At 38.3% G+C, this 20953-nt stretch overlaps 2 protein-coding genes across 24 annotated transcripts in view; one reads left to right on the top strand and one right to left on the bottom strand.

The window, feature by feature from the left end:
- The first annotated feature begins 4112 nt into the window (after window positions 1-4112).
- LOC111599931 (putative deoxyribonuclease TATDN1) lies at window positions 4113-5499 on the top strand. Its single transcript, XM_023315780.2, has 4 exons — window positions 4113-4217; window positions 4271-4450; window positions 4510-5116; window positions 5177-5499. The coding sequence occupies exons 1-4, from the start codon at window positions 4175-4177 to the stop codon at window positions 5280-5282; spliced, it is 936 nt and encodes a 311-aa protein (XP_023171548.2). The 5' UTR covers window positions 4113-4174; the 3' UTR covers window positions 5283-5499.
- A 1482-nt stretch (window positions 5500-6981) lies between these two features.
- LOC111599959 (protein MTSS 1) overlaps window positions 6982-20953 on the bottom strand; it is a 49669-nt gene continuing 35697 nt past the window's right edge. The window contains exons 5-18 of one of the 23 annotated variants that reach the window (XM_030223902.1): window positions 18710-19167; window positions 18388-18645; window positions 17769-17849; window positions 17338-17679; window positions 17095-17109; window positions 16800-16914; window positions 15217-16050; window positions 12008-12150; window positions 11341-11553; window positions 10021-10150; window positions 8929-9663; window positions 8011-8162; window positions 7434-7596; window positions 7212-7256 (exon numbers count right to left, since the gene is read on the bottom strand). In XM_030223902.1, the coding sequence (XP_030079762.1) occupies window positions 7435-7596; window positions 8011-8162; window positions 8929-9663; window positions 10021-10150; window positions 11341-11553; window positions 12008-12150; window positions 15217-16050; window positions 16800-16914; window positions 17095-17109; window positions 17338-17679; window positions 17769-17849; window positions 18388-18645; window positions 18710-19167 (3638 nt within the window). In that variant the 3' untranslated portion in view covers window positions 7212-7256; window position 7434. Of the gene's footprint in view, window positions 7257-7433; window positions 7597-8010; window positions 8163-8928; window positions 9664-10020; window positions 10370-11304; window positions 11554-12007; window positions 12151-13921; window positions 14904-15216; window positions 16051-16799; window positions 16915-17094; window positions 17110-17337; window positions 17680-17768; window positions 17850-18387; window positions 18646-18709; window positions 19168-20953 lie in introns of those variants that run through there. The other 22 variants (XM_023315844.2, XM_023315835.2, XM_023315836.2 and 19 more) reach the window with 22 other exon arrangements.

Here is a 20953-nt window from a genome sequence, read left to right as displayed (position 1 = left end):
ATAATAACAGAATAAATATGAATAATAATAATAAAATAAAATGTGTTAAATATGAATCTATGTGTACGTTATACAGTTCTCGATTAACTGAAAATACTTTAAAGAGAAAACCAAAAAGTTGCTCAATTGCAATTTAGTTCTAGCTGGTAAGAGTATCTAGTAGTCTATGCTTTAATTAGTAAGCGTACCCATGTGGTTTACTGTCCACCTCTCCAATTCCATTTCAGATCTTATCCATAATTTATGCTCATTTTTAAAGGGGACCAGTTTTATTTCGAATCATTTTCTTACACCAAAATTTTTGTCAGAGAGAAAAGGGTATAAGCATTAGTCGTATAGAAATGATGTCATATGATAGCGAGTTTAGAGTTCATCATCAAATTATGCCAGAGTACACAGAGTTTAAAAGAAACTTAGAGCCATCGTAAAGTGAATACGTAGCTCGATTTAAATGTGTGCCAGAGGAAAGCTAAATGATAATTTAGTACTGAGCTCATCACACATTTATGCCAGAGGGTATACGGAGCGCATCATAAAAGCAATTCATAAGAAAGGATATAAAAAAGTTCATCATATAATTATGCCATGCCAGAGTACATATAAAATGTTGCCAGGGCTTAGGTTACCTTAGAACATTATCTTCTAGGAAAGAGTCTGTAGAAGTCATCATGAAATGATGCCAGTGTAGAGTATGTTTGGCATTTGCCATAGCAAAGGTAAAACATCGTTTGCTCTGAATAAGGATACATCAAATTCGTTATAATGGAAGAAGGGTATACAGAATGTTAAAGTTTATTTTTTTGATTCAGTAACAATTTAGCTAGAAATTTCTTTTGGGAATATTTTTGGAAGATTCTGCGACAATTATATAGAGTTCCTTTGATATAGAAAATACAGAATAAAAATATATATAAAGTATATATATATATTATATATATATTTGAATTTGTTCTATTCTTAAGCTAGTTTAAGTAGGTGTTTAGCAACAATTCAAATACAATGTATTCAAATGTTTAAACTAATTATGTTTAGCTATCTGTGTAGTTTATATATATATATATATATATATATATATATGTATATGTATATATTTGGGTATTCCAAATCTCGTTGGTTTTGCTTAATGTTCAAAAAGCTAAAATCTGACCTTGTTTTTCAGAGCAGAGGAAAAGTGTTTGCGCGATTTTCCCAAGTAATTTTTTCTCTATTATGCAAAGCGAGCTGCTAATTAACGTTTCGAGCTTTGTGTGTGAAACGTACATACAAATATGCAGCGCATTGTATAATGCGATTTAACTCAAGAGATTTATGTTGAAAGCAAAACAAAAACAAAAACAAAACCAAAACAAAAATAAAGGAAAATAAAATAAAATATATAAAAATATATAACAAGTAAGCACTTTGCAATCGGGCATAGACGACTGTGAAATACTCGTTCACAGCGAAATTTGATTGAAATATCTATAAATTCCAGCATAGAAACTATGGAATTTAGAGCAGTTCAACAGTGTCCCAACTTAAGCAGTTCCAGTATGAAAACTGTGCAAGTTGCTAGGGAACTTCAACACAGATGGGTTAAACAGATCAAAAACTTCGAGTCGAAGTGTAATAAATTGTTGTTGATCAAATCAAACTTGAGACTTATGTTCAAATCAAACTGTGAATGAATTGGCTTAGCCCAACTTGATTTGGGGCATATGCCAATAGTCGCAGCACTCCAGAACAACAGGCACTACAAAGCTGATGCCAGGCTGACGGGCGACGACAGATAGCAGACGGCAACAATTTACTCATTTCCTCCGGCTAAAACTGTGAACGAGCAAAAAGTAAAGTATAAATAAAAAAATTAAAATCTATTCAAGGATAATACAGGGTGCATGATAATTGCCAAAAAAGAAAAAGCAAATCCAATTTAAGAGCCAATCAAATAAAGAAGAGAATTTTGTATGCAATAAATATTAGAGCGTTAGCTGTTAACTAAGTCAAATTTGAAATGAAAAACATTAAATTAAATTAATTATATTATTTTTTTAAAAATTAATAAAATATTTAAATTTTCTTTGTTAAAAAGTTGCACAACTGAAAGAAACAGCAAAAAGGCAGATGCAAAGTGAATTGTGATGAAATATATAAAAAACACTATATATATATATATATTCCTATATATATATATGTATATGGATTGGTTTGACGTCCAAGCTAAATTGTATTTTAGGCTTAAGGCATGTCTAGATGTTAAGCAAAAAATTGTTTATACAAATTGTTACTAAATGTAGTTAAATGAAGCGATTAACTAACTAATCTAAGCTGTATCAGACAAACGGGGAACACAACTAAAGGCGAGCCGCATTTGACAGTTATACTAATATATATACCAATATCTACTTAGTAATTGTTTGTTTGTCGATTAATGCTGTATGTATATATATATATTTATATATATATATATATATATATATGTATAGATTTTGTTAAAGAAAAAACAAACTGAAATCAAAAAAAATATTTCAAAATATATATATATAGAAAGTATATATATATATATATATTTGTGTACGTAATTCAAATTGTTCATAATGAAAAACTAAAAAACACAAAAATCAAAAACTAGAAAAATTAAAAAAAATTCAACAAAATCAAAGACGATTTACTCATAAATATCTTCTCTACATATGAAATGTAATTAATTTTTGAAATATCAACAGAAACCAAATAAAAGAACTTACTAAATGTGTCCATTTAAATACTGAAAATAAACAACTTATTTTGTTTCAATTTAGAAATATCTATCTTATATATATCGTAGAAAATAACTCAACAGAAAACTAATTCAAACTAGTCGAAAATTCCTATTGAAAGCGAATCGGAACTACGAGATTTTTATCAATTGCAGTCAAAGCTGAGATTTATATAGAAATCAAATATAATCCAGCTAAACACGTGGATAATGTTGAACTTATCCAAGTCTTTGGCTTTTCTATCCCTCCACATCAATTGCAGTTATGGCCAATTATCATTTGCTCACTACAGGGTCGATAAATTATGTTTGAATTCCAATTAAATTTACTGTTGTGCATTAGCTGTCATTAAAGGCAAACGCCCACAGCAGAGCTGACAGAGTACACAGTGCTATTCGACCCACATATGTATTAATAACGTCTGGTCGCATCACATTATAAATTACCTTCATATTATGTTTAGTTGGAAATTTGCCTCCGCATCAATTGCTGACTCTAAATCAATTAAATTAGTCTCCACACTGCCAACGCTTCGTTCTATGGCCGACCGCAATATCCATTAAAAGTAACTAATGGAATTTTATTCAAATTATAAAATGAGGAACGCAATGTAAATGTAAATGTAAATGTCAATTGCAAAATGCCACTGCATTAAAATCAATTGAACTTCGAATACCAAAAATGGGTAGCAAAGCGCGAGCGCCAAAAGCTGTGATTTATTTACCATATTCGAGTATTGGGCACGGCACACGCCATGCGAAATTGGCAGATGTGATGCCACGCACGCACGCTAAATCTATATATATAGACCTATTTTATTTGTGTGCTGCTCCGCCATGCAATAAACAGCTTTGCCTGCGACCCAATTAGTCGAAATTATGCACAATTTCAAATGCAATTTTCGCTGGCATTGATTTTGCAGTTTATCGGATTTAATGGGCCAAGTTTGTTAAAAGGGCTTATTATATGACAATTTATATAAAAGTGAACTTTTCCCTGCAAAACTTCGTCGGCTCGTTAAAAATTATAAAATAGGTTAAAGCGGCAGTCTGAAGATCTAAGCTTTAAACGATAACCGTCAATAACACTTGCGACATCTAGCAGTAATTTGGAGTCAGGTGGCAATACCAACTGCTATGCGCACACAGCTGAATATTTTTAAAAAACCCGCCTACTTAGAAGTCATCTGTCGCCAGTTTGAGGTACTACTTTGCAAAATAAGCCAAATGTTTCGAACAAAAAGCTGACTGTTATAAAACCGGTCTTGTTACAGGTGCGCCATCTAGGAGCTTTTGGTTGCATTACGCTGATGTAAGTCTATCTAAAAAGGTTCGATTAAACGACATCAGTCAGTGCGCTTTATATTGAGTATTTGTTGAACTACTTAAATGCAACAGCTGACCATGCCGGTATTTGGCATTTTTTAGCACATTTTAATGCATACAAAAACTTTTTTGAGAATGGCCTTAAAATATATTGGCAAGTAAAAGCAAATATTAAAAAAATAAAAAAAACTAATGAGATCTTTATAGATATTGGTGCTAATCTAACAGATTCCATGTATCGTGGCTGCTACGGCAGCTCTACGAAACATCCAGCAGACTTGGATATTGTATTAGAGCGCGCGTGGCAAAATGGTTTACAAAAGATAATTATAACGTCTGGCTGCATTAAAGATGTAGATGAATCACTGGAACTGGCTGCAAAGGATGGCTAGTTAATTTAAATAGAGGATTGATAAAACTAAACATTAACCCTGCCTATTCTGCAGATCGACTGTACACAACAGTGGGTGCCCACCCCACACGCTGCGGCGAATTTCTATCCGATCCGGCGAAATACTATAACGATTTGCGTTCGAGAATCAAGGCCAATCCAGAGAAGGTAATTGCTGTCGGTGAATGTGGCTTGGACTATGATCGATTGCATTTCTGCGCAAAGGAAACACAGTTGGAGTACTTTGAGAAACAGCTCTGCTTGGCGGAGGAGTTTCAATTGCCGCTCTTCCTGCATATGAGAAATGCTCATGAGGATTTTATGAAAATTCTGGAACGTAATCGAGAAAAACTCGAAACCTGTGGAGGCGGAGTTGTGCACAGTTTCACAGGCACATTGGCAGAGGCGAAGAGCCTATTGGATTTTGGTGGTCTGTATATCGGTCTGAATGGCTGCTCATTGAAGACCAAGGAGAATCTGGAGGTAGCGCAGCAGCTGCCTAATGAGCGAATTATGCTGGAAACAGATTGCCCCTGGTGTGGCATACGACCCACCCATGCGGGGCACCAGCATGTGACCACCAAATTTCCCACTGTCAAGAAGAAGGAGAAATGGACTAAAGATACGCTAATTGATGGACGCAGTGAACCATGTCAGATTAGGTGAGTATACATTGTAGAACTGAAGTTATGCTTAAATTCAACTAACTGTTTGTATTTCAGTCAAGTTCTCGAGGTTATAGCGGGCATCAAACAGCAGCCCAAGGAGCAGCTCGCAGAGATCTACTATCAAAATACATTGGATTTGTTTTTCAAAAGCTCCAAATAAATTCTATTGTAAAAATATATTTCTGAGGTCCACGGATGCTACAAGTCATACCAGATCAATTGACTGTATACATATAAATATAAGAAATTAACTTACGTATGTTGAGATTTAATAGTCACACTCATAATGACTATTCGTTTAATATTTTTGTTTGAGTGCTAGTAAGAGGCAAAGCTTGGCTTGAGGACGTCGATGTGCCTCAATTTGGTTATGTTCGTGTGTCTCAAGTGTCGATGTATATTTGTAGACAAACCCTGGTCAAAATAAACCCATTTCTGAATAGTTTACATTCAATGCTTTTACATTTATTGTATTTTATTATTGTTGCTCATGTCCTAAATGCAAATGAATTCAAAAATACGCATTACAACTCGATCCAATTCAAATTGTATATATATATATATATATATGAACTTTCTGTAATTATCTGTTCTTTTTAGCTGACACAGAAACACATTTAGATTAACATTTAGATTATTTTCTTCTTTTGTAAATAATTGTTATTTAATTAACTTCTTTTATGTTTATGCCATGAGTAGAGATGTTTTGCCAAAAAATATATATAGTATATATATGTTGCCACAATTTTTAAGACTAGTGAAGTTTTTGTAGCTTAGTTATTGCCCTCTCTTTTGGTTAAGATATAGATATATCGATATAGTTGTCGATTACATTATTTGAAGCCTTAAAAAGCGTATATACAAAATATTTTGTAAATATTTTAAAAAGTCTGTTAACTAGCCATAGAACATTTTCGAGTATCAGATAATATAGATTAGAGCCTTCCCAAATTGTATATAGTAAATGCTATCAACAAGTTGCTTCACTATGTATATATATAGGTATATATATTTATCAAGCATTTAAAAACCCAATTATTCTCTTCATAAAATGTGTTTTAAAAATTTGTTTACAGATCTATTTCTTGTAACTGATATGAAGTCAAATGATATATAGCATATACATATATATGATAGATTTGTAGTTTACTCAGTTGCATTTTAAATGACAATTCAAGGTTCAGTCCAATAGAAATACATATAGCTTAATGCTCAATTGATATGAATCCATATATATCTACCATATAAGATTCCAAGTTAATGTTAGTTCAGTTGGGACTTTAAAAACTCTATATATTATTTATATATGGTTTAGCCTAAAATTATTTATATAGCTTCTATAGCTATATGTTTCATATATGTTAAAAATATTTAGAATCTTAAAATTGACTTGAGTTAAAAGAAAACTAAAAAAAAAAATAAGTGCGAAGAAATTTTTAGAATATTTTTTATGTAGTATATATATATGATACGACAATTTCATTTATTGGGCGTCATATGTAAATTATATAGAATATGTACATAAAACAAGGAATTAAATAATTATAATATATAAATAATAATAATAATATATTAATTCAACTAACAATAAATTCGAGTTTAAATTAAAAAAATAATCCACGAAAGTTATTCATTTTACACTTCAATTAATTTTGTTGTTTTTACTTAACAAAAATTTTTTAGATGTGAATACAATATATATAAAGGGTAGATATAGGTATAGGAAAGTAAGAAAAATTCGAATTAAAATCAATTTTTAGAGACGACAAAACACTACAGATTGTTTGAAAGTGTTTCAATTTTGATATAAATATCATTTATATATATTATATACGCATAGTTATCAGTTATCAGTTATATATGTAATCATAAATGTATGTATGTGTGTGAGTGTGTGTTTAGTTATATATTTTATATTTAATGTGAGCTTTTCTTAGTTTCAAACTAAACTCGCCATAAAACTCTGCAGTCGAGCAGGCCTCAATAGTTATTTTTCCATGCTATATTATTATTTATTTTAATTAAATTAATGTATTTTGGGCGCACTTCGATCGTTGATCTTTTGATTGCGTTTCAAGGTCGCTCCACGTTTTATTTGATCCATCAGCGACTCATGACAAATGCGAGGATCCGGCTGGAATTTGGTAAAAATGAATAACAATTAGATCTCTATTTATGTTAATATATATCTATCAATTGAAGCTTTTATATATTTAAACATATAGTACACTATATGCAGTTAATGCGCATTTCAACTCGGGCTTTTAGTTAGGAACACAAAACGCAAAAGAAACGAAAACAAAATGAATACCTTAACACTGTTCATCACAAGTGCTGTTGATATTGTTGTTGAAATTGGAGTTGGTATTGGTGTTGGTGTTGTTGACAAAGGTGTTGGTGTTGGTGTTGGGATAGGTGGGTGGTCTACGATATTGAACACTGGGGCGCGCCAAACTTTGCGGATTCTGATACATCTAAATATGGCGCACAACACAGTCACAGCATATAGTATATTGTATATGATATAGTATATAGTATAGGATAGTATATAGTGTAGTATTGTATAGTAGAGAATAGTATCTAATAGATAGAGTATTGCATAGTATATAGTAAAGTTTAGGATAATATATAGTTGAGTATCTATATATATATTAAATCATGTATTATAGTATATGATATAGTATAGTATGCTATTGTCTCCCATAGTAGATAATATATGAAGAATGAATTACCATAGTGTATGGTATTAAAAAAGTTTAGTTTAGTATAGTATAATCATCGTATAGTATATGTTTAAGAGAAAGTACATGATATATGTTTTACATATATTATAGAGTATAATTGTGTAGGAAATGCCTCAGGTGTTATGTGACTGATGCTCTACTTACCAGGGCCTTGCTGTTGATTAGATTTCGCACTGCAAATGCACGTCCAGACATTCCCTGTTTGGCCAGCTTGGCATTGAGATTCTCAAGAAATTCAGCCTTGGTCTTGGCACGAATGCTGCCAGTCTTTTCGATATTGGTGCTAGCGGCATAGTCTAAGCAGCAAATGGTGTTCGATCGATTGATTGATTGATTGATGAATGATGTGGGGTGCACAAAGGGTGCGCACATAAAAAAGAGAAGCAAAAACCGAATGAGTTGATAAACGTTTAAGAAATGTACAAGGTTTATGAATCGAATGAGAGAGCTTAAGCAAATGTTGAACATCGAACTAAGAACAATGCAGATAATGCAGATAAACAAAATATATATATAAAGATAATATTCAAGTGAAAGAAATCAAATAAAGAGTTAAAATATAAGTCAGACAATGTGAGGTATAGAAAATGTATTAGAAATTATCACTGCAAGTTGTTTTAGTTATGCGAGATCCGTTCAAAAAGTATCGCAAATTAAGTATATTCAATACTATTGAACAGATCTCGTATATGCACATCGATGTATATCTAAAGCCTCATCAAAATAAGTTTACAGTGAGTTGGTATGACATTCAGATCAGATTTTTAGGTAATGAGATGAGAGAGTCGTGATATTTCGTATATATATTTTCATTGTTCTCCTTGTCCACTTCCTGTTTGGCTGTTTGGCTCAACTCCTTCTCTTGATACCATTTATGGAATATTTCATATAAATCACAACTCAAACTTAACAAAAACACAACAAAAGCAACATGCAATTTGGCGACGCATTAGAAATGCAATTCAATTCAAATTAGCAAAAGAAATTAACGAAAATAAAGAACAATACAAAATGAACAGCGCTGCAATCAAATCAAAGTCAAATATCAAACGCGCAGCTCACTTGAATGATGTGGCACGTGGGCGTGCGAATGGGCGTGGCTATTGTTGTGAGCCGCATAGTAAACAGCGCCTCCATTGCTATTGCCGCCAGCAACATCGCGATAATATTGCTGCTGTTGCTGCTGTGCGCTGCTGCTGCTGCCGCCACGCGCTGTGGTGCCATAAATGCTGGCGAGCGCTACAGGTGAGCCACAAGTGGGCGAGGCAGCGGGCGGTGTCGAGTGTAGCTTGACAGCTGTGGTCTGTATAAATGGATTCGTTGATACAAATATCTTTTGCTGCACGCTGGAATGACGCGATGGCAAAGGTGGCTGTCGTTGTTGCTGTTGCAATTGTTGCTGCTGCTGCTGTTGTTGTTGCTGTGGCAACGGCATGGCTGCACGTTGATTAGCATGACCATTGCCCATACCCATGCCAGGGCCCGAAGGCTGTTGATATTGTTGTTGTTGCTGTTGCAAACGTTGCTGTTGCTGTTGTAAACGTTGCTGTTGCAATATGTTTTTGGGCAGCGTTGCGGTCATCACATGATTGGACATGTTGCTGCCACTGTTAGTGTTGCTGTTGTTGCTATGTGCAACATTGCCGCGTGCCATTTTCTTAGGCATTGTTGCTGAGTAAATGGGCGGCGGTGGGGGATCCTCAAGCGGTGGCGGGCAAGTATAGTGTTGCTGTTGCTGCTGCTGTTGCAGATGTTGCTGCTGCTGCTGTTGTCGCATGTTTGCTGTTTGCGCAGCTGCTGTATTTTTGATAAACGAATTTGTATAATTGTTGCTTGCTGCAGGCGCTTGTGGCGGCTGATAGTGAGACATGTTGTTGGTAGCAGTCATTGCTGCTGCGGCTGCTGCTGCTGTTGTTGGCGATGATGTTGATGAATTTGAAAATGAACTGACTTTAGAGAGCAAAGATGATGTGGATGATGAGAGCGGAAAGTGTGGCAAAGCATTGAAAGAGTTGCTAGATGTGGATGCTGTTAAAACAGTTGCTGCTGCTGCATTGTTGCTGACAGCAACACCAGCTGCAGCCACCGTCGATGATGATGATGATGCTGCATATATTCTATGTTGCTGTTGTGCTAGCTTATGTTCAAATTTACCGTCATATTGTTGCTGCTGTTGCTGTTGCATGGACAAACCGCTGCGCATGTAAATGGATTCGTTGCCAATTGTATTGCCATAAATGCCCTCAGCAACATGTTGCTGCTGCTGCTGCTGCTGCTGCTGTTGTTGCTGTTGGTGTTGCTGCTGCTTGCTGTTGAGTCGTGCATTTAGCTGTGCAATTAGATTCGGATTGGCCTTCGGTTGTGTCGGTGGCAGCGAATGGGCGTGGCCATTCGGACTGGGGCTGCTGCTGCGGAAGCTGGACATGTTGCTCACAATTTTTGGCTGTGCATAGATGCTGCTGCCAGCGCCGGCAGCACAGGGCGATGTGGTGCGATATGACTGCTGATGCGTGTGTGTGAAGAAGAAGAAATGAAAAAAGTAAACAATAAATTAATAACTAAGCCAAGATGATTAACAGCAAAAGCTCTAGAGTGGGAATTGCAGCAGAAGGCGGAGCGAATGCATTTGCAAAGGTTTTATGGCATAGGCAGGATCTCTATGTTAGATGATTTTACTGTACATGAAAATAAAGCTACAGTTGCGACCCTCAAGCGAGCTTCCACTGTACTTGCGAGCTGATGGATATCAAGCATTTGCAAGAGGTTCAAGGCATAAGTTGAATTAGTAGGTTCACTCTAAAGAGCTTTTACTGTAAAAGTATATTCACTCAAGTGAGTGTTCACTGTGCATGTCATAAGTGGGAATATGTTTAGCTATATCTATGTTATATGTCTAATTATGCATGTTATACTAAGCTAAGTTTTTAGTTATACTTAAAAACTAAATTAAAATGTTTTAGTAGACGTTGAGCAGCGTTGCCTCCTCTGTTTTAGTTGTTTAGTGGGCGTGGCCAACAATGTATTTAGCACTTACGGCATCTAACTGAGGTGGCGCCTGGTAAGGAGGCGGCGTAGGTGGCAATTGTTGTTGATGATGTTGATGTAGCTGAAGATGTTGCTGCTGTTGAATAAAGCGTTGTTGCTGCTGCTGTTGATGCTGATGTTGTTGATTCTGATGTTGTTGCTGCTGTGTGTAATTTGTTGTTGTGGCTTGAGCATAAGCATGCAATTCCATATAGCTATTATAATAAGCCTCATAGTCAGCTTCTAAGCTAGGCAAGGGCTTGTGCATGGGCTAATGTGTATAAACAAGCAATGTGTTGTTGTTGTTGTGGTGTTGGTGTTGGTGGTGTGTGAATTGAAAATGAAAATGAAATCAAAGTAAATAAATAAAGTGCAGAAAGCAGAAAGTTCAAGCCGTAGAATAGGAGCACACACCTGCTGTAGAGAATGTTGTTGTTGTTGCTGCTGCTGCTGTTGCTGTTGCATGCGCCGCAGCGCAACGGGCGAGGCAGGCTGATGCCGCATAGCAGCCAAAGCACGCACCGTCTCCGACACTTTGAGCGCCGAGCTGGGCATCGCCGCTGTAGCCTCAAGCATAAACGCGGGCGGCGGTGGCAAATGCTCGCTGGAGCAGCTAATGTTGCTGTTACTGTGCTGCAGCGACAATTGCTGCTGGGGCTGTTGCTGTTGCAACGTAAATCATAAGCAATAAATAAAAAATTAACTTAGGAATAATAGAAAATAGTGTGCTGATTGTAGACGACTCTCAACTTAATATTAGTAATAAATTTTTATATTTTCAATCTAAATGTTGCTGTTGTTAGCTGTGTTGCAGCAGCTGCAACTGCTGCTGTTGCAGCTAAATTCATGGGCAATAAATAAAAATAAACTTAGAGCAAAGTTAGTGTGGATCGAAGACAACTCTAAATATATAATTATTATTAATTCTATAAATTGTTTATAATAAATTGAGTTAATGTTGCTGTTGCTCCAGCTACAATTGCAGCTTAAAACAATTTCAACTTAAGCATAATGATTTTCTCGCTCAACTTAGCTTAAGCTTAAGACTTAACTTAATTAATTAGTGGCTTATTAAAATTATTTTTTTTATTTTTTATTAATTTAGAGCTAAACTTACCCCGTTATTAGCGCTGGGCGTCACTGAGGAACTGCGTCGCACTGGCGGCGGTGGCTTGGCCTGATTAATGGAAGAACGACGTGCAATGCGTGTAGAGCCAACCACTGCCGCTCCTAATCCTCCTGCTGCGCCTCCTCCTCCTCCTGTGAATTTTTGGCATATTAGCGAACCTTTTCATAAATAACTCTTTCAAGCTTAGTTAATTAATGTTATATACACAGTAGAACACACCACACATAATATATATATAGAGCTGTATATCAGTTCTAGTCACAACATTAACTCGAATATTAGATACACTTTCCGACACCCAAAAATAACGAAATTTACAAATTTCTAGACAATTTTCCCAACAATTTTTTGAAATTTTTTGTGACGCCTAAAGAACAAACAATTCCAATTATATTACACAATACTAGCGATTATTACGATATTTATCTGTATATATATTTATTTATTGTTTAGTATTAAGCTGTGTTGCAATTAGTCGCAGTTAACGTGCAGTTTTTTTTGTGTAAATGAGCTTTATATATATATACCAGGGCGTTAAACTTATAGTTCAAATCCCATGTAAATTTGTGCACCATATGTTCCAGAATACCAATTGGTTTTTAGTATCGACATCAGAATTTTTATGGAAGTGTATTTAGTAAGTTCTCAGAAAGTTAGCGAACGGTTCGAGTTCTTTAAAAATCAATTTCAGTTTTTTATTTTCACTGTACAATCTGAGAAATGTAGTCCAGGGTTCGAACCCACAAAAATCCTAAATCCATAATAGGTTTCTTTATGCGTATCTAAATTCCATTTTCAGATATAATAAAAAATTTCAGTTTTAGTTTGCCTAGTCTATGATCAAAGAGGTGGCACGGAGCTCAAACCACAGCCGCTGCTGTAAACTCAATTTGCCATGGTTTTCAAATACGTTCCACATGCCAAATATATATGTTTTCTTTCAATATTTCTGAGATTTCAATTAACATTGATATGTAGGCATCGTCATTTTGTATATCTCAAAACTATTCTAAAATTGAACAGTGGTGCATCATACTTCCATTGCAGGATTTGAACCTTCTTTTCTTAGCCTTGGTATATAAAGTAGTGGTTGTATTTATGTAAATGGTGCTGTGTGAGTTGATGAGTGAAATTGGTTAGGAACTTCCTCCAAAGCCAGGTTAAGACAAAAACAAGATCACAAATTAGAGCGGAAACAAAACAACAAAAAACTTTTGCAGAAAACCAAAGCCAAAAGAAATCGAATGAGAAGAACCAATAATTTCCAGGGTTAAATCGTGAGGAAAACAGAAGAAAAGCGAGTGAGAAACAAAAACAAAAAGATAAAAGAAACGAAACGAACCCGACAACGAAGCCGGCCTGGGCGTGATGCAGGGCTTTACTGTAGCTGGGATTGTGGCATGGGCATTAACAGTGGGGCACACAAATGAATTGGCGTTTGGTTTGGCAGGCACAGTGGGCAACAAGGCGGGCGCAGCTGATGTAGCTAATGATGTAGATGTTGATGTAGATGTAGATATTGATGTTGATGAAGATGATGATGAAGCTGATGTATTTGATGTTGGCAATGACAGCTTTGTCGCATTTGTTGCTGTTGTGTTTGCTATTGTTGATGTTGCTGATGTGTATGATTGAATATGATTAGATGCTGCTGTTCTGCTATGATTAATGTTGTTGTTGTTGGCGGATGCGGATGCAATAAGGGCAGGCGGTTTAGTGATATTACAGTTTGCTGTTGTTGTGCTGTTGGTTGTTGCTGATGTTGTTGGTGAGTGTTGTTGTTGCTGCTGCTGCTGCTGCAATTGCTGCTGCACTTTTAGCTTCTGTTTGCGTATTTTGGCATCTAAGTCAGCCTTAAAATCAAATTTTCTAGGTATCACTGGCTTGTTGCTGCTGCTGCTGCTGATGTTGCCCGTTTCATTGAATATACTCAGGCTAATTGGTTTGGGCGGCAAAGGACGCCGAACTGCAATGTTGCTGCTATCACTCGCTAACTGCTGCGACGGCTGCTGCTCTTGCTGCTGCTGTGGTTGTTGCTGCTCTAGACTAAGGCTAAACTTTTCCGTACCTCTGTGCGGGCTGGCGCGTCCGAGCAGCTGCAGTTGCTGCTCGCTGGAAGCACGAAACGAGGAGAGCCGCTGTTTAGCAGGCGCAACAGTTGCTGTCGAGACGTTGGAGCTACTCATTCCATCCGGCGATTCGGGTGAGCCAGCCAGATTGTCAGGCAGCTGCTGCAGTTCACGCATCTCGTGCATCTGCAGTTGCTGCGGATCTTTGGTGCGCAACAGCACAATCTCCGAATTCTGTTTCACAAACTCAATGTCCGGCGTATTGGGTATCTGATGATCGTAGATGACAACGACTGCACTGCCGCCGTCGCTGCATGAGTCGACATATGCATGCCGTGGCGCAATATCCGAATCGCGATCCTCTCGATTGGCAAAGTGCGCAAATGTGGGATTCTCATAGCCGCCGGCCAAGAGACCGCCGGTCAATGAGCTCGTCTCGCTCACATAGCAGCGACTGAGCTCCGAGTCGCTGGCGCCCAATTGCCGTTGTCGCTGGGCATCGCCGTCCCCCGCACCTAGATCCTCAGAGGTGGTGTCGGAGATATCGGTGCCGCAGCCACTCGAGTTCGTTTGATTGCTGATGGCACAGCAATCGATGTTGTTGCCGGGCAGCAGCAGCAACTCATTGGTATTGTTGTTCTCATTGCTGCTGCTGCTGCTGGAGGCACCGCTGTTGTTGTTGTTGTTGTTGCTGCTGCTATTGTTGATGTTGCTGCCGTGCTGCTTGCCTTTGCCCTCATCGATCTCACGTTGAAAGGAGTCTAATTCGCCAATTAAATTATTTAATGCTTGTATTGAATCTTCGAAAGATTTGTCTAATTATTTGTTGTTGTTGGTTGGTGGAATTGTTGTTGTTGTTGTTGTGTGGTGCAATATTTTGTTTTTTTTTTTTTTTTGTATACGAAACGAGATGGTGCGTGGTGGGAGACAAAATCAAACGAGCAGAGGGAGGAATCGTAAAAAACCCAAAAGAAAACGGAAGAAAGTAAAAGGTTTTTATTATGATAAATCACGAAATGCTTAAAATCAAGAGAGGCGGGGAGGGTCAAAAAGTGGACGGTGGGAGGGGCAGATTGCAAACAATTGGGATGCAGACTGTGCAGTTGGCTTCAAGACTTCAGGACTTACCCATTTCATGTTGCTCCACGGCGCGCAGCTCCTCGGCACGTCGTCCTGTGGTCGCTGGCACAGCTGTTGCTGCTGGAACAGGAGCTGGTGGGGCAGCAGCTGCTGCTGCTTGCTTCTCAAACATCGATGCTTTCTGCAGCACCGAGGCACGCGAACGTTCATCGGTGTCTGGCGTGGTTGACGACGATGCTTCCGTTATCTTCAGCACTTCGGTGGCGGCGCTGGCGGGCGGCGTTGGTGAACTGATCTGATAGACAAAGCCCAGGCCGCTGGCAATGCTGCCATTGCTTGGAGTACCTGCAGCGGTGGACGTAGGTGAGTTGGTTAACAATGGTGAATAGTGATTCTGTGGCGTCGAACAGCCGCTCGATGGCGTTGTGTTGCTGGCAGCGGCAGCAGCAGCACCAACAACAGCCGAATCGATCGATGGATGCGAGTGCAGCGATGAGGCCGTATTCGAGGACACCGACGACGATATGGAATGGGAGCGTGTGCCGCGTTGCTGATGATGATTCATGTGTGCTAGCTGCTGCTGTTGCTGCTGTTGATGGTGCAACAGTTGCTGCTGCAGTGAGCTGGTCGACGAGTCATTAGAGTGCTGTGAACTTATTGAATCGATGCTGCTCTGTTGCTGTAGCAAAGGTGTTGCTGATTGCTGTTGTTGCTGTTGTGATTGCTGCTGTTGCTGTTGTTGTTGCTGATTGGTTAGTTTCATAGCTGCCAGCTCAGACATGTTAACATAGGTGGGCGTGGTCTGCTGTTGCTGTTGCTGCTGCTGTGTTTGCTGTTGCTGCTGCTGTTGTTGCTGCTGTGCATGATGTGCGGCGGACAGCTCTGCGTGTGCGTGTGTGTGACATTGAAAAGCATGCGAATGGTGTTTGGGAGAGAGAGCGCAGCATGGCGACAAGCACAAGGAGTTGATTAGTAAAGACTCAATGGATTAGGCATTAAAAGGCGTGCACACTAGGACACAACATAGTAGACACAATAAACAGGTATAAAGTTTTACTTCGACAAGTGCCGAGTTTCAAATACCCTAGCAGACTATAATCAACATATATATATTTTCATAGAGCATATATGATAAAGTATACAGAATGATATGCTTACTATCATATAGAGATCCTGAAAAGTTTTCTATGATTTTAAGTTTTGGTTTAATACATCCGATCTTAACCAGATATTGTTCAACTGTTAAAAACATAATAACCCTTGCATAAGAGAAATTTTCTAAAGGTGTCTTAAAAGACAAATCTGTTACGACCAATAGTTTCTATAACAGATTGTGATATATTAATCCAATGTGAGCTCAAATTCATTTTTCATATAACTAAAAATAATTTGAAAAAGAAGTTTTCCAATTTAATACTGATTCATCCTATGGAAACTTTATAGTAACCTGATCATCTTAGTTGCCCACAAGTAAGGGAAGAATGTTAAACGAAATAAATACCTACATAGCAATAGATATACAGATAGATAGATATTTAAACAGACAGACAAATCAAAATGAATCATGTACATATATAGACATCTGCTTAAGGTATAGGCATATATACATATAAATTGTGAGCCTAGCTTACCTTTCGTGATATGAGCCGGAATCGGTGAGGGGCACTGGCGCTGCAGCAAGTTTTGTCCACTATTCTGTCGATGATTGCTCTGCGCGGACAGTGGACGTTCCAACGAGGAGCAGCGCTATAATTGATGAAAGAACGGATTAGTAAAGTATCAAATATGATATATACATATTTAGAAGAGTTGATGCGGAAATGAGGCGAAGGCAACTGTTTCTGGTGAGCTGGGCAGGGTATAGCGCATGCAAATGAGAGCGCGCCGTAGGTATCTACTTTCTCTTTCTCTCCCTCTGCCACTTACCACATGTGCCGGCTTCTATATAGATATAGAATGTTTTGAAACGGATCAGCAAACAGATAATAAGAAATAACTTAAGCACTAGATGTATAGATAGATAGATAGGCACAAATATATACGAGATGTGTTCAAAAAGCAAGGTAAGGCTCCGAATAACTGCGAGAATTGACTTTGCTGGATTAATATACTTATAGTCAGCTTACTTTTGGAACACACCTCGCACATATATATACACTTTTAACTCACAACTGGCAACGGCGGACGACTTAGCGAAGCAGCTGGCGACTTTTGTGGAGCGGGCGTCGTTTGACCGCCCGAATTGCTTTGATTAGCTCCTCCAGCAGGAACTGCTCCAGCTCCAGGCGGTGGAGCAGCTGCTGTTATAAGACTGCCACTGCTGCTTGACTCGTGAATGGTCTCTGGATTTTGGAACGTGTATACAGTTAGAGGCGGACGCTGATGTCCCTTTTCGTAAGTGGTGGAAATCGTATGCGGACGATCGGCAGTCGGTGGAAGAGTGTCAACAACATCCTGGGAATGTGGCGGCCAAGTGGAAACAGCATGTGTTTGATTAGTTGCAGTCGAAGCCTACATCGAAAGAAACAATTTTATCATTAGCAATGAGGTAACACAACAAGTGAAATAGAAAACACAAATCAATAAATCAAAATGAGAACCTGTGTTGTTAGCGCGGGCGATGAGCAAAAGCCACTATCACTGGATTCACCAGGTTTCAAGCGAATTGCGGGCGTTACAAACTAAAAAAAAAAATACAAATAAATAAACGTACAAATAAACAAACATAAAAACACAAAAGACACACAAAAATAATTAACTTCATGGATGAATAACCCAGGTTTAAAGATACATCTACAATGGCTGCAATGTCAGCAATGCACACAGAGATGGCATTAAAATATATCAGATTAACTTAAGGCTTAAGCAATTGGTGACACGATTTATAAGTATATGTAGTCAATATCAGAATAGTCTAAAAATTATTCAAACATAACAATAAGTTGAAGCAAAATAGAACAAAATTAACATATATCATTTATAATTTCCTCGTATGTTATGTACATATATGAAATAGCGAACTATTTTAAGTAAATAACATAAAAAATGTTTAGTTTAAATAGTATCAAGCACATAATTTCTACATGAAACTCTACATTACATACATTAACATGTCTATAGATTGATACGTAACATGTATATATATGTTCAACATTTATGACCAATTGCTTAAACCTACAGTTTTGCTGCACTATCGAAATATAAAAAGTTTCTTCGCACCTGCGACAGCGAACGCTGATAGTGATGATGACCCGGCGAGTTGCTGGAGCCGCTGCTGTTCATGCTGCTAATAGAGCAAACGGAGCTCTTGCGCGAGCCTAAAGAATTCGAGCAACCGCCGCCCTGAGAGCCAGAGCCACCACCTGGCGATTCGGGATACAAATTAATGCTAGCCTTGGCATCATGTATAAGTTCCTCCGATGCTTGGGGCAGCACGCTCGGCTCCTTGGTGACCAAAGCAATGGACTCCATGGCCTCCTGCAAGCCAAAGAATTTGGAATTTAATACTAAACTCTACACTCACAACTTATTTGTTACTTACCTGAAGATGTCCCAGCTCGGACATTACTTCGCATTCCTCATGCACCACCGGCTGCAGCATGCGCACAAAGCTACAGAAACGCAAACGCTCCTCAACCATGGCCGCACGCAAGGACTTCTTTTCCACCTCCTCCAGCTCGGCGCGACGCAGTGTAACATCCTGCATATGAGAATCCATCAAGGATTGCAAACTGTTATCCGTCTGCCCCTTGCGCGCTTTCTTCTGCAAGCGCAGCGTGTCGCTGGAACGCTTCTTTAGCTCGCTGCGACAGCGCTTATACTCTTTGGCATGATCCTTATCGATGGTGGCCACGGTACGTTTCCAATCCTCGATCTTATCCTGCAATGGCTGCACTAGGCAATCCATAATGGCGCTCGTAAAGGTCTTCAAGCGCGTTTCGACTGCCTTGTGGCGCAGGCAAACGCGCGTCAAGGCGGTGCCAATCTCCTTGGATGCACCTGGAAGGAGGAAAAGAAGAGCAAGTTAGAGATTAAATTCTATGTGAAATTTTAGCTGCCGCATGCATGGCCAGGCTTTGCATACCCCCAATTATAATACCCATTACTGACGTTGCATGCCACACGGCATTTGGATAAACTAAGAAGTCGGTCAACAACCGGTCTCTCGCCTCGACTCGTCTCTCGTGTGTGCCCATTATGCCAGCTACTTGCGACGCTTTGGGCAGCTGCCTATCTAAACAAGTGACACGCTTCTCCCTCCCCCTCCCCCTCCACCTCCACCACCATCTCCATCTTCTCTCTCTATTCCAAATCTAATTATCGTTTGCAAAAATTGCCTTTGCTGCTATTATCCTATTGATTTGTGCTCGCCTTTCCATTAGACGAAAGAGAGACCAAAGAAGTGCTTTCATTAAATATGATGCTAAAGGCAAATCCCACATAAAGCACTTTATGAACGCCTTCAAATCCAAGTTAATTGAATTGTGTTTTATCATAGAGCATAACATACTAATTGATACCCTGCACACTCAAACAACGAGATATGCAGAGAGGCAGAGAGAGAGAGAGAACAACTAAACGCTAAGCCCGCATAAAGTTTTTAATGGACGTCAACAAATCCAAGTTAATTGAATTGACTACAGAGCAGAAGGAGTAATCGACTAGTTAACACGCTTTCTTTTCATACACTTGCTTTAGGTCAGATGTTTATAAGCATATACAACATAAAGCAACTTAAAATCATCTCAGAATCTAACTGAGCAACTGAACCGTTATTTAATAAGATGATTTAATGTATGTATGAATGGTTGAACTGTTAACTGTAGTATAAGCTAATTGAATAAGTAACATTAAAACAACTTTTTCAGCAAATTAAACGTGAATTTCCAACTCTAACTGGCATATACTCCATTGTATGAGCCTTGTCTGCAGGGTATATGGAATAGAACCCACCCGTTAGGTAATGCATGCAACCACCCTCTCTGCAAGCCAAAAACCATGTGCAAATTATTGAGTTTCACCCTCGTTCAGGACTATCGCCAAAGACAATTGGCACTTGTCCTGTGCAGCAGGCTTGACCGAGCACAGGCCGTGTCGCATTTCTACGCTCTACTTTGGCCAACTAACCACTAAAACTAATGAAACCATTTAGTAAGTGCAAAGTACAGTGAGTCTTTGATGTGCCAGACAGACAACAGCATTAGGGTGGCCCCAAAACGAAGTCCTTTGCGTTCTTTTCATGGCTGGCAGTGTGAGTGGCTGGTGGTAAACGGGGCGTATGAGCATTATCGTGCAAGAGAAATGCAAGCACAGACGTGACATGAAATCAATATATGCAAATGAGGCAGAGCACACACGAGTGCAAGAGAGAGCGTGAGAGACAGGCAGACAAACATGAAAGATAAATAATGAATCGCATTGGGAATTGCGAACGGACGCAAATTCATATTTAATAAATTTGTGAATGCATATTTTGTATATGACCATAATTACGATGCAACGACAAAAACAGTTCAATCAAGCTTAAATCAATTTATAAAATATTTATTGATATATGAACAACTCCTTTTATGTTGGAAATGCAGCAGATTATGTCAATGTTGAACAAAATATTGAGGGAATAAATAAGAGTTCCACAAATGCAGAGCTCTTTTAATGTAAGGGAATAGAGTCTGATTGATGTGTATGTGAATGGTGAGACATCGTTAAGTAAGTCTTTCAATTAGAGCTTAACATCATTAACTGTTGATTTGAAGTATTGACAAGCAGGAGAGTAAAGCCAGTA

The sequence above is a fragment of the Drosophila hydei genome, unplaced genomic scaffold (assembly GCF_003285905.1).
Source record: "Drosophila hydei strain 15085-1641.00,03,60 unplaced genomic scaffold, DhydRS2 tig00000315-arrow-arrow-pilon, whole genome shotgun sequence".
NCBI lineage: Eukaryota > Metazoa > Arthropoda > Insecta > Diptera > Drosophilidae > Drosophila > Drosophila hydei.
The sequence above is the reverse complement of the archived record's forward strand: the minus strand, read 5'-3'. Positions and strand labels throughout refer to the sequence as shown.